Source organism: Thamnophis elegans, chromosome 15 (genome assembly GCF_009769535.1).
Source record: "Thamnophis elegans isolate rThaEle1 chromosome 15, rThaEle1.pri, whole genome shotgun sequence".
NCBI lineage: Eukaryota > Metazoa > Chordata > Lepidosauria > Squamata > Colubridae > Thamnophis > Thamnophis elegans.
This window is the reverse complement of record NC_045555.1, coordinates 8,500,126-8,512,467: the sequence shown is the minus strand read 5'-3', so window position 1 is coordinate 8,512,467 and position 12,342 is coordinate 8,500,126. Positions and strand designations below refer to the sequence as shown.

The 12,342-nt window shown below is 48.0% G+C and overlaps 1 protein-coding gene across 5 annotated transcripts in view; it reads left to right on the top strand.

Annotated features, from left to right (window-relative positions):
- RAP1GAP (RAP1 GTPase activating protein) overlaps positions 1 to 12,342 on the top strand; it is a 43,176-nt gene that overhangs the window by 21,703 nt on the left and 9,131 nt on the right. For 2 of the 5 annotated variants that reach the window (XM_032231712.1, XM_032231713.1), the window contains exons 8-18: positions 2,192 to 2,295; positions 2,396 to 2,474; positions 4,577 to 4,630; positions 4,757 to 4,840; positions 5,364 to 5,464; positions 7,994 to 8,123; positions 8,218 to 8,373; positions 8,511 to 8,582; positions 10,073 to 10,159; positions 10,367 to 10,507; positions 10,761 to 10,892. In XM_032231712.1, the coding sequence (XP_032087603.1) occupies positions 2,192 to 2,295; positions 2,396 to 2,474; positions 4,577 to 4,630; positions 4,757 to 4,840; positions 5,364 to 5,464; positions 7,994 to 8,123; positions 8,218 to 8,373; positions 8,511 to 8,582; positions 10,073 to 10,159; positions 10,367 to 10,507; positions 10,761 to 10,892 (1,140 nt within the window). Of the gene's footprint in view, positions 1 to 2,191; positions 2,296 to 2,395; positions 2,475 to 4,576; positions 4,631 to 4,756; positions 4,841 to 5,363; positions 5,465 to 7,993; positions 8,124 to 8,217; positions 8,374 to 8,510; positions 8,583 to 10,072; positions 10,160 to 10,366; positions 10,508 to 10,760; positions 10,893 to 11,813; positions 11,892 to 12,342 lie in introns of all 5 variants that reach the window. The other 3 variants (XM_032231714.1, XM_032231710.1, XM_032231711.1) reach the window with 3 other exon arrangements.

The following is a 12,342-nucleotide window of genomic DNA, read 5'->3' as shown; positions in this document are numbered from 1 at the left end:
TGTGCCATTTTTTTTTAATTTGTATACTTGTATTTTAATACTTTTCTATTTCCCGCACCCCCACCCCTTCTCCCAGGGTGTGGATTCTTGCACCACCACCACCCTGTCCGGAGGAGTTGCCCTCTGCCACCTGTGTGCCTTCTGGGTGGGGCAGCCGCGATTATCAGGAATGGGCTGCCCTTTGCCCCAGCTGTTTGAGCAGGGCTGGGTGAACCCCTTTTCTCCTCTTGCCCTGCCCTTCCAAGGAAAGCAGCACTGGGAGGGGGGGCAGAGGGACCCCAACTCAAGCCCCTTCCTCAGAAAGGAGGCCTTGCAGAGAGATGAAAGCAGGAAGGGTGAATTGTGTATGTGGGGTGTGTGTGTCCCTTCGCTCTCCCCAGCTGGGGTTAGAGGTGGGATGCTACAAGTTCTGCCCAGTTTAGCCAAACCGGTATTGATTTAGCGGCCTGGGTCGCTGGAACCGGCAACGACCCAGGCCTGCCACGCCCTCGAACCGGTTCTCCTACAGGCCCGCCATTTTGATTTTCGGTTCAGCGGATGCGCAAAACAATCGGAATTGCCCAAATTTAATTCCCCCACCCACCCTGTTTTTTAACGTTTTGTGCATGCATTGACCTATTTTTGTGCAAATGCACATGCACACAGGCAAAACCTTTGTGCACACCGAACCGGCAGTAATGCCGGGAGAAACCCACCACTGGCTGGAGTGGGTACGACCCAGTTTGGTGGAACTGAGGGCAGGGAGGTTTTCTTGGGAGAATACCTCATTCAAAGCAGTTGTCAAACTGGAATTGGTCTGATGCATTGCTTTCCATGGCCGTCATGTCGTGAAGCCTCCAAGGTCAAAACAATATACAATACAATAGCAGAGTTGGAAGGGTCCTTGGAGGTCTTCTAGTCCAACCCCCTGCCTAGGCAGGAAACCCTATACAGTTTCAGACAAATGGCTATCCAGCATCTTCTTAAAGACGTCCAGTGTTGGGGCATTCACAACTTCTGGAGGCAACTTCTGGAGGCAACTGTCAGGAAATTTCTCCTCAGTTCTAAGTTGCTTCTCTCCTTGATTAATTTCCATCCATTGCTTCTTGTTCTACCCTCAGGTGCCTTGGAAAATAGATTCAGATTTAGATTTAGTTTATTTGTATGCCGCCCTTCTCCGGGAGGGACTCAGGGCGGCGAACAACTCAGAAGGGGAAAAGGGGACACAAACACAATACACGTAATTAAAATACACAAGAATCATACAGCCATACAAGTCGAGAGGGGAGGGGAACTCATCAACCCCAGGCCTGCCGGCATAGCCAGGTTTTGACGGCTTTCCGGAAGGCCTGGAGAGAGGTGAGGGTCCGAATCTCCGCGGGGAGTTCATTTCAAAGGGCCGGAGCTGCTACAGAGAAGGCCCCTCCCCCGGGTGGTAGCCAGATGGCATTGGCTGGTAGACGGAACCCGGAGGAGGCCGACCCTGTGCGATCTAACGGGTCTATGGGAGGTAGTTGGCAGCAGGCGGTCTCTCAAGTACAGTTTAGTTTGATTCCCTCTTCTTTGTGGCAACCCCTGAAGTATCGGAACACTGCTATCATGTCTCCCCTAGTCCTTCTTTTCCTTAAACTAGACCTACCAAGTTCCTGCAACCGTTTTTCCTATGTTTTAGCCTCCAGTCCCCTAATCCTCTTTCTTGCTCTTCTCTGCACTCTTTCTAGAGTCTCCACATCTTTTCTACATCGTGGCAACCAAAACTGAATGCAGTATTCCAAGTGTGGCCTTACCAAGGCTTTATAAAGTGGCATTAACCCTTCATGTGATCTTGATTCTATCCCTCTGTTGATGCAGCCTAGAACTGTGTTGGCTTTTTTGGCAGCTGCTGCACACGGCTGGCTCCTATTTAAACGGTTGTCCACTAGGACTCCAAGATCCCTCGCACAGTTACTACTATTGAGCCAGGTACCACCTATACTGTACCTGTGCATTTTGTTTTTCTTGCCTAAATGTAGAACCGTACTCTTTTCACCATTGAATTTCATTTTATTAGATAGTGCCCAATGTTCAAGTTTGTCAAGATCCTTCTGTATCTTAAGCCTGTCTTCTGGAGTGTTGGCTATTCCTGCCAGCTTGGTCTCACCTGCAAATTTGATGAGTTCCCCATTTATTCCCTCGTCCAAAGATCTTGATAATCTGATTTGTGTCTGGTCAGGAACATTTCAACTACTATTCGGTGGACGCAGCCCTGGGACACCTGGTTTTCTCGCTCAAGTACGACGTGATTGGGGACCAGGAGCACCTGCGCCTGCTCCTGCGGTAAGAGCAGGGGTACCTCCTGGGGTGGGGCTAGGCCCCCTTTCTCTCTCCCCGGCCGCTTGGCCCTGACTCTCCTCTTCCTCCCCCACCTCTGCCGCAGAACCAAGAGTCGTTCCTACCACGACGTCATCCCCATTTCCTGCCTGACCGAGTTCCCCAACGTGGTCCAGATGGCAAAGGCAAGTTCTGGGCGGGGCTGGGATGGGGGTGGGGGTCACCCATTTCCAGTGGTGGGCTCTGGATCCCGGTGCAATCAGTCTGGTGCAACAGGGCCCGGCGGCCACCACTTACCACCTGTGATACTCCACGACGGCTCCACGACGCTCTAGCTGCTCGGCGGAGCGTCACGCAGGCGACGTTCACTCTGTGCACATGTGCGGAAGCGCCGAAGAGCTCAAATACCATTAAGGAGTGCAGGTGGGTGGGTGGGCCCTCTCCAGAGCACCGTACCGGAACGGTAACCGGTGCTCCCGACATGAACCAGTACGCCCGTACCAGAGCATACCGTTTGTAACCCACCACTGCCCCTTTCTCTTTTCCCCTAAGAGAACCAGCTCAGCCACGGGTTTGGCGCTTCCTCCCGGCAGCTGACCCCAGCGACGTTCGCTGCAGATTGCCGTGTGAGGTTGCCGCAGAGGAGGGTGCGAGGGCAGAGGGAGGTGTGACCAGAGGTGGGTTCCCACCAATTCGGACCAGTTTGGCCGAGTAGGTAGTAATTCGGGCTGCCACGCCCCGAAATCGCTTCTATCGGCAGAGCCCTAGGCGCCGCCACCTTGTTTTTTGCTTCGGCGCATGCTTTTTTTCCCCGTACTGCACATGCGTGCATTGCGCACATCAAGCGGGCGTGCGAAGCAAACCGGCAGTAGCAACAGCCGGAACCCACCCCTGGGGTGCCAGTCACAAAAACCTCAAGGAGAGAAAAGATACAATCACCACAAAAATAGGAGAAAGAAAAAGAAAAAGTGAGGGGAAAGGGGGAGTAGAAAGAAAAGAATTAAAACTGGGATTTTAGGGAGCCCAAGAGAAATCGGTTCGAAGAGGAAGAAAGTGTGGGGGGGGAGTTATATTAGTAGACTAAAGAGAACAGTAGTAAGATTGTAATTGTTACGTAACTAATTAAGAAATAAAGAAATGATGGTATATTGTGAATGGTAGAAAAAATTTGAAAGAAATGCTCTCTGTGCTTAAATTGAATTAGAGGATGCATGCTGTTTATAGCAAAATATATCCATGGAGAAAATAAGAATGTAAAATTTGGTGTAACTTTGAAGGAGCAATTGAATTGAATTGAATAGAATAGAATAGAATAGAATAGAATAGAACAGAACAGAACAGAACAGAATAGAAAATAGGGAATGGAAAGGAATGGAATATAAAATATGGAATAGAATATAAAATGTGGAATGGAATAGAATAGAATAGAATATAAAATATGGAATGGAATGGAATAGAAATAAAATATGGAATGGAATAGAATAGAATATAAAATATGGAATGGAATAGAATAGAATAGAAATAAAATATGGAATGGAATAGAATAGAATATAAAATGTGGAATAGAATATAAAATGTGGAATGGAATAGAATACAATAGAATATAAAATATGGAATGGAATAGAATAGAATAGAAATAAAATATGGAATGGAATAGAATAGAATATAAAATGTGGAATGGAATGGAATAGAAATAAAATATGGAATGGAATAGAATATAAAATATGGAATGGAATAGAATAGAAAATATGGAATAGAATAGAACAGAATAGAACATGGAATATGGAATAGATTAGAATGGAATATGGAATGGAATGGAATAAAAGAGTAGAGTAGAATAGAACAGAATAACAGAGTTGGAAGGGACCTTGGAGGTCTTCTAGTCCAACCCCCTGCTTAGGCAGGAAACCCTACAGACAAATGGATATCCAACATCTTCTTAAAGACTTCCAGTGTTAGAGCATATTGTTTATGTCTTAAGAAAAAAATAACTATAAAGATAGAAAAATAATGGTAGAGAATCATTTGGCGGAAAGTGAAAACGAAACTGTGATGTAAAAAGGACTATGTAATTGAGAGGAAGTAAAATAAAAGACTCCGGACAATTCTTGCTTTCTATAATATATATAATTTGTATTTTTTTAAAAACCCTTGAATGGGAAAAGAAAAAGAAAAACTTCAAGGAGAGGGGGGCTTTGAGAGGATCTCTTCCCTCCTGTGTAGAAGGGGGAGGGGGTCAGGTGTGTATTCACACGACCACTTCCCTCCTTGCCCCCCCCCCCCACAGCTGGTCTGCGAAGATGTGAACTTGGATCGCTTCTATCCCGTCCTGTATCCCAAGGTAAGAGCGTGAATTGAACTTGGAGGGAGGGGGGGGATGTCCTGATGGAAAAAGCCCCTTCCCCACCGCCTAAGCCCCTCCCAGTCTCTCCAGCAACATCCCCCCCTGCTTTGCCCCCCTCCCCAGGCCTCCCGCCTGATCGTCACCTTCGACGAACATGTCATCAGCAATAACTTCAAATTTGGGGTGATTTACCAGAAATTGGGCCAGGTGAGTTCTGTGCTTCGTGGCCGGAGGGAGCAGGTGAGGCTGTCAGGGCGAGGAGCCTTTGGCCAGGATGGGGGGAAGGGAATAGAGATTGAGGGGGTCCGGGAACAGTGCAGAGAAACCCCCCCTCCCCTATGGTTTCTCTTGAAGCGCGTCTGCCCTTCCAGCTTGCTTATTTGGCAAGCTTTTCCGGGAAAAGCTTGCCAAATAAGAGATGCCAGCGTCCTCCTCCCTCCCCTCGCTTCTTCACCAAAAGGCTTAGCTGCTTGTGTGCCAGGGAGGCAGTGCCACCTGCGGCACCCAGCTGGGGAGGGTGTCTGTCCTTCCTTCCCCTCCGCCCACCTCCTGTCCGCGATGCAGCTGGCCTCGGCTAGACGGGGTGCCCTGCGTTACCGCATACCTCCGGAGATCCGGCAGGACGCTTGCTGTGGGCAGAGGCAAGCTTTGAGCCTGAGCCAGACCTCCTCCTGTGCCCTCCACCCTCGGCTGCCTGGGCGCGCCACCGCCCCCCACCCCTTCCCTGCAGACGTCGGAAGAGGAGCTATTCAGCACCACGGAGGAGAGCCCGGCCTTTCTGGAATTCCTGGAGTTTTTGGGCGAGAAGGTGCAGCTGCAGGATTTCAAAGGGTGAGCGTGGCCGAGGGGGCACTCTGTGTGTGTGTGTGTGTGTGTGTGTGTGTGTAGCTGCTCCCCGCCCCCAGCAAATCCTCCAGGGAGGCTTTCTTTTGTGTGTGTGTGTGTGTGTGTGTGTGTGTGACTTCGTTGAAATGTCGCCAAGATACTCTCAATCTTACATGAGAAATACACACACACACACATAAATATACACATACATATACATATAATCAGATAGCCATACCCTTACTGGGAATCGAACCTGGGCTGTATTACATGTCAGGCAGTTGTATTAGCCACTAAGTCACAGGAAAATAGGTATGTATTGTATCACAACCCCTGATTTTTACATATATCAATTTTCCACTAACCAGTGTGTCATCTGGGTACAAATAATTTGTGCCAACCTTAATATATACAATCTTATTCATTATTTAATCCTATCTTGGCTTAATTTTCCAATACCATAAGCATCTAATATTATAGCCCCACTGTAATTTATTTAACTCTATTAATTATATTAAATACGAATACATTTTCTACACTTTATTTTAATTTTTTAATAAACATACTTATCATCTTTGCCACATTTCTACATCTTTATATATCTATTATACTCCTATCTGTACAGATACACCTTTATATTATATCTATATCTATCTATCTATCATCTATCTGTCTGTCTGTCTGTCTATCTATCTATCTATCTATCTATCTATCTATCTATCTATCTATCTATCTATCTATCATCTATATCTATCTGTCTGTCTGTCTGTCTATCCGTCCATTTTTACATATTTTTCATCTACTCTTATTAATTCCATACAATACATCTCATATCTTTCTATGTACATATATATCTCTTATATATCTTATTCCTTACTATTTTAGATACAATCTATCTTACATTTTCCCCCCACTTGTTAATTCCATGGTTTTGTATTTATTTTCTATACTTTAGATAACTTCTTTTATTATTAATTCTTATGTCTATTCTCTAACCATCGGTAAAAAGATTCCCAAATTGTAAAATAATCCATTTGTTCTTTCTCTTTGTTTGCCAGTGTCAATCTGTTAATTTCTGCACATTCTAATGTTTTCCTAATCACCTTCTCCTCTATAGGGATCTCTTCGCTTTTCCAATTTTGTGCAAATACAATCCTAGCTGTTGTTATAAAATGAATAATCAAATATACATTTTCTTTACTATGATTTTCTGATGAAATCCCCAGCAAAAATATTTCAGGTTTTAAGGCAATATATTGTTGTATCAACTTTTCCAGCCACATATGTATTTTAGTCCAATATTTTTTTGCTTCGGCGCAGGTCCACCACATATGATTGTACAAGCCCGATGTCTAGTGGCATTTCCAACATTTAGCTGATTTGTCTAAACAATTTTTTTTTCGTGGTGTGGAGACAGCAACTTGGTCCTTAACATCAAAAGACCAAGGAGCTTATAGCGAACTACAGAAAGAATAGATCAGACATCCAGCTTAGTTTATCAATTAAGACCGAGCGGAGCAAATGGCCAGTTTTAAGTTTCTGGGTGTCGTCATAAAAAGAGGACCTGACCTGGGGCACTCACATTGCAACCCAGGTCAAAAGAGCCCAGCAGAGATTATATACTCCTTGAGACTTCTCAGGAATCAACAACTGAATGGAAAACTGCTGGAGACCTTCTACCGCTGCACCATAGAGAGTATTTTAACTTACTACATCTGTGTCTGGTTTGCCAATTGCCCAGGGGCAGTCAGGACAGCGCTCCGGAGGGTCAACGTCATTGCCCAGAAGATCATGGGTTGCCCCTCTCCCCTCTTTGGAAGAGCTTGATAGCTCCCTCTGCCTTAAGAAAGTTCAAAACCTTCTTAAAGATCCATCTCATCCTAGGCGCCCTTTTTTTTTTTAACTATTACCATCTGGCAGCCGGTACAGGACAATAAAAACAAGGACGAATAGGCTGAAAAACAGCTTCTAACTATATAATGGCAGTAACTATATTGAATTCTACGGTATACTGCAATATTAATGTAATATCAGGGGTTTTCAATTCTAATTATAGAGCATGCGAAGGATGTTTCTTTGGGTTTTTATTTTTATAGTTATTTTTATTTATGTATTTATTTATTTTTAAATACAAATAATACAAACAGTACATATACAACTGAATACAAAAAAAGAAAGACCAAAGGAAAAGGAAAAAAAAACACATATTACAGTGCAGATACGCAATATATTCCAATTGTGCCTTTATCCCTCGCCCCCACAAAACAACAGATATTCTTGAATAGGTTTATTCCCTTTGCCTTCCAACAACACTGATTTTATAAAATCCCCCCATATTTCATTATATTCATTCATTTATTTGTACAGTTATAATGTACACTGAAGATGGCATTTAATCTTGTTGTACGCGGTGCAATGACAATAAAGTAAAGTAAACTAAAATTAAAACTAAAACTAAAACTAACTAAAACTAAAAACAACTAAAAACTAAAAACCAAACCAAAACTAAAACTAAAAACTCTGGGACCTGCACAGGTTCCGGGGCGGCCTGGACGTGACCCACGGCCAGACGGGGACAGAGTCCGTCTACTGTAACTTCCGAAACAACGAGATCATGTTTCACGTCTCCACCAAGCTGCCCTACACCGAAGGGGATGCGCAGCAGGTAAGGGGGAGGGAACCTCCTTCCTCTCCTCCACACCCCAGAATAGCCGGTGAGGCTGACCCTCTTCTCCCCCGTCTCTCCACCCTTCCTCCAGCTCCAGCGGAAGCGCCACATCGGCAACGACATCGTGGCCATCGTCTTCCAGGACGAGAACACTCCCTTCGTGCCGGATATGATCGCCTCCAACTTCCTCCATGCCTACGTGGTGGTGCAGGCCGAGAATGCCTGTTCGGACAAGACCCTCTACAAGGTGACCTGGGCAAATTGCAGGAGGCAAGGCCGGGGGAGAGGTGGGAGGAGGGAGCTGCTCAATGGGGTCCCCGGGTCGGGCCGCAAAGGAGCAGCCTCCTAGTGCCAATGCCAGAGGCTCACCCTGTTCCCTTGCAGGTCTCCGTCACTGCCCGAGATGACGTCCCCTTTTTCGGGCCACCGCTGCCCAATCCAGCTGTTTTCCAGAAGGTGAGTGCGTCTCCCCTTGTTGATACAACTTATTGTAGAAGTTTTCAATCGTCTTTCTCTTTTTTTTTTCATTTAAATGTTGCATATTCCCTTCTTCATCCGCCAATTGACTTATCAGCCTTTTTTTCCTCTTTCCTTTTTCATCTCGTAAGCCAGCCAACGTCCTGGTTTATTTGCCTTTTCTTTTTTATATATAAAAAGTTTTTTTTATATTTTTAGACAGACATAAACGAACAAAACATAAAACTCATCTTCAATTACATACAGTGTGTCGATTGGTTACAAGTTTTTCGTGCATCCTTATTATCACATAATTATCAAATCAAATAGACATGTATACGTTATTATCATTGTACATCATTTATTTGACTGTAACTAGTATTCCTTCATTTTAAACGAGATATTCTAGGTATCGGATTCATTTATGTTCTAACAATTCATTATATCTTCAATCTATTTTATCTGCATTTTCAAAAAGGTTTTGTTTTGCCGATTTGATTTGATTTGCCAAGTCCTCATTTTCTGTCGGGTTCAATTTATGCTTTTGCAGCTCCATCATATTTTTTAACTTTTTTTATTTTGGGGGGGTCTCCTCTTTTGGGCATCCAAGGTGGGCAGGCTGCAGCACCGTGCAATATCCCTTCCTTCCCCACCCCCAGCAGGGGACATGCTGCTTCTCCGAGGGGTGAGGGACTCTGGGTGGGCAGGCAATGCTCCGTTGGGTCTGGGGGCTGCCACAAGACAGTCAGGCACTCTGGCTGCTGGCCTCATGCGACAGGCAGAATCCTGAGCTAAAGAGCCCAGGTGGCGCAGTAGTGAGAGCACAGCGCTGCAGGGTTACTTCAGCTGACTGTTAGTTGCAGTTCGGCAGTTCGAATCTCACCAGGCTCAAGGTTGACTCAGACTTCCGTCTTTCCGAGGACCCGGATTGTTTGGGGGCAAGAGACTGACTGTAAACCGCTTAGAGAGGTCTGTGAAGCACCCTGAAGCGGTATATAAGTCTCAGTGCTATTGCTATTAAGAGCCATGGGGCCACAGTGGCTAGAATGCAGTATTGCAGGCTGACTCTGCCGAGTGCCAGCAGTTCGATCCTGAGCGGCTCAAGGTTGGCTCAGTCTTCCCTCCTTCCAAGGTGGGTCAAATGAGGACCCAAATTGTTAGGGGCAAGAGGCTGTCAACCGCTTAGAGAGGGGCTCTAAAGCCCTGTGAAGCGGTATTGCAGGCTAACTCTGCCGACTGCCAGCAGTTCGATCCTGAGCGGCTCAAGGTCGGCTCAGGCTTCCATCCTTCCGAGGTGGGTCAAATGAGGAGCCAGATTGTTGGGGGCAAGAGGCTGACAGTCAGCCGCTTAGAGAGGGCTGTAAAAGCACTGTGAAATGGTATATAAGTCTACAGGCTATTACTAAATCTTAGACGAGAGGGCAAGGGGTGTTCGCCCAGCCAAATCAACCCTTTAAAACACTCCCCCCTCCCCGCTACTCTTCCTGCAGGGGCCAGACTTCCAGGCCTTCCTTTTGACCAAGCTGATCAACGCCGAATATGCCTGCTACAAAGCAGAGAAGTTTGCCAAACTAGAAGTGAGTTTTCCAGGAAATTGGGGGAGAGGGGGGACGGGGGCGGGAAAGGAGCCTCTCTGGCTGGCTCTTCTGCAAGTGGATGGGTGGGTGGGTGTCCCAGGACCTCCTCCGTGCCTCCCCCCCTCCTTACCCAGCTTGCTGATCCTCCTGCGGCCTCTGCAGCCGGCTCAACGGGACGGGGGTGGGGGTTTCGCCTTCTCGCGACAGGAGCGAACGCGGGCGGCTCTGCTGGAGACCCTCTACGAGGAGTTGCACCTCAACAGCCAGTCCATGATGGGTCTGGGGGCTGAGGAGGACAAGATGGAGAATGGCGGGGGAGGCAGCAGCAGCTTCTTTGAATCGTTCAAGGTGAGGGAGGGCAGTGCGGCCGGAGATGCTCTGGGTCACCCTGTGGGTTCGTGCCTTGATCTCCCCCACCCACCCTTCGGCAGCCCCTCCTCAGCCCTTCGCTCCTTCCCTGGCCTACCTCCCTTTGCCCTCTTCGCAGGCAGTGGGAGCCAGACTGGTCCTCCACCTGTCCCTACTGGGAGGGGCAAAGGGTGGTGAGAGAGCCTGGGGAGGGGCGAAGGGTGACTCAGGGTGGGCCGGCCTTCCCTTCCAGCGAGTGATTCGCAGCCGCAGCCAGTCGATGGACGCCATGGGTCTCAGCAGCAAGAAACAGAGCACCGTCACCACCAGCCACAGCGGGAGCTTTGGGCACCCCAGCCCTGACATCGCCAAAGCCCTGGGCCTAGTGAGTGCCCCCCACCCATCCTGCCTTCAGTGCCCGCTTTCCCCCACTCCCCTTCACAGCCCCCCGAATCTTTCAGTGCCTCCTGGGGTAGTCTTTGCTTGGGCTGCCACCCCAATGGGGATGGCGTTGGATATTGGCAGGGTGGTCCGGGGAGGATGGAGGTTTCAGCAGCAGGTCCACATCTCCCCCTGTGCTTCCCTGTTTGGCATGCAGTGCCCCACAGTGGCCACTGGGTGGCAGCCTTGGCCCAGCATAGGAGCCTTGGCCGAAGGGCAGAGAGTTGGCTGCCTAGAGGGGCGGGCAGGACCCTTGCTTGGGAAGGAGGGGGGTGGTCTTATGGGCTGAAGCCCTCCTTGCCCTGCTGGAGGCAGGTCCCCACATGCCCTTTCTGATGGCTGACGGGTATTGGGCATCCCCAGATTCTCTCCCTCAGTCACTGGCAGGGACCGGTTTATGAAAGGCGCCGTCTCCCAGCCTTCCCTGCCTCCTCCTTCTCCCCCAGGCCGGAGGATTGCTGGGGTGGAGGGCATCCGGTGGATGCCAGGGAACGTCTGGGTCGCTATAACAAGATGGCGCAGCGAGCGTGGCAGAGTCCCAGGAATTTCAGGCCCTCATCTTGGGCATCGCTTCCGCTGCCCAACCCCAGGCAACCATCTCCCAGCTTCCCCCTCCCCTCCAACCCCCCATCACATCCCAGGCACAGCCCCAGCAGCTTCCTCTGCCTTCTCATGCCCCCTCCATGCCCGCTGGCTGCCTTGGCCCTTTCAGGGGAGGTTGGGCCCTTGGTGGATAATAACTGGGCGTCATTTTGTTCGCATGACTTCTTTTTCTTTCTCTCTCTCTCTCTCTCTCTCTCTCCCCCTTTCTCCCCCCTCTGTCCTCTTCACCCCTCCCCTCTTTCATGCTCTGCCCGCTTGCCAGTCATTGCTTGTGCCCGGAAAAACGTCAAGTAGGTACGGACGTCGAGGCAGCGCGATAGGCATAGGAACCATTGAAGAGGTGGCTGGACTTTTTCCTCTCTCTCTCACTCTATTTGTCTCTCTCTCTACTCTCTGCCTGCCTGCCTGTCTGTCTGTCTGTCTGTCTCTTTCTCTCTGTCTCTCTTCTCTCTTTCTCTGTCTCTCTCTGTTTTTCTCTCTCTCTCTCTGTCCCTCTCTGTTTTTTTCTCTCTCTCTTCTTTCTCTCTCTCTGCTCTCTCTTTTTCTCTTTCTCTCTTTTTTCTCTCTCTTTCTTCTCTCTTCTTTTTCTCTGTCTCTGTCTTCTTCCTTTCTCTCTTGTTTTTCTCTCTGTCTCTCTCTCTTTTATTCCTTTCTCTTTCTTTCTTCTTTCTCTCTCTGTCTCTCTTCTTTCTTTCTCTCTCTCTCCCTCTCCCCCTCTCTTTCTTCTCTCTCTCTTCTCTCTCTTTTTTCTTTCTCTCTCTATCTCCCTCTCTGTCTCTCCCTCTCTCTCT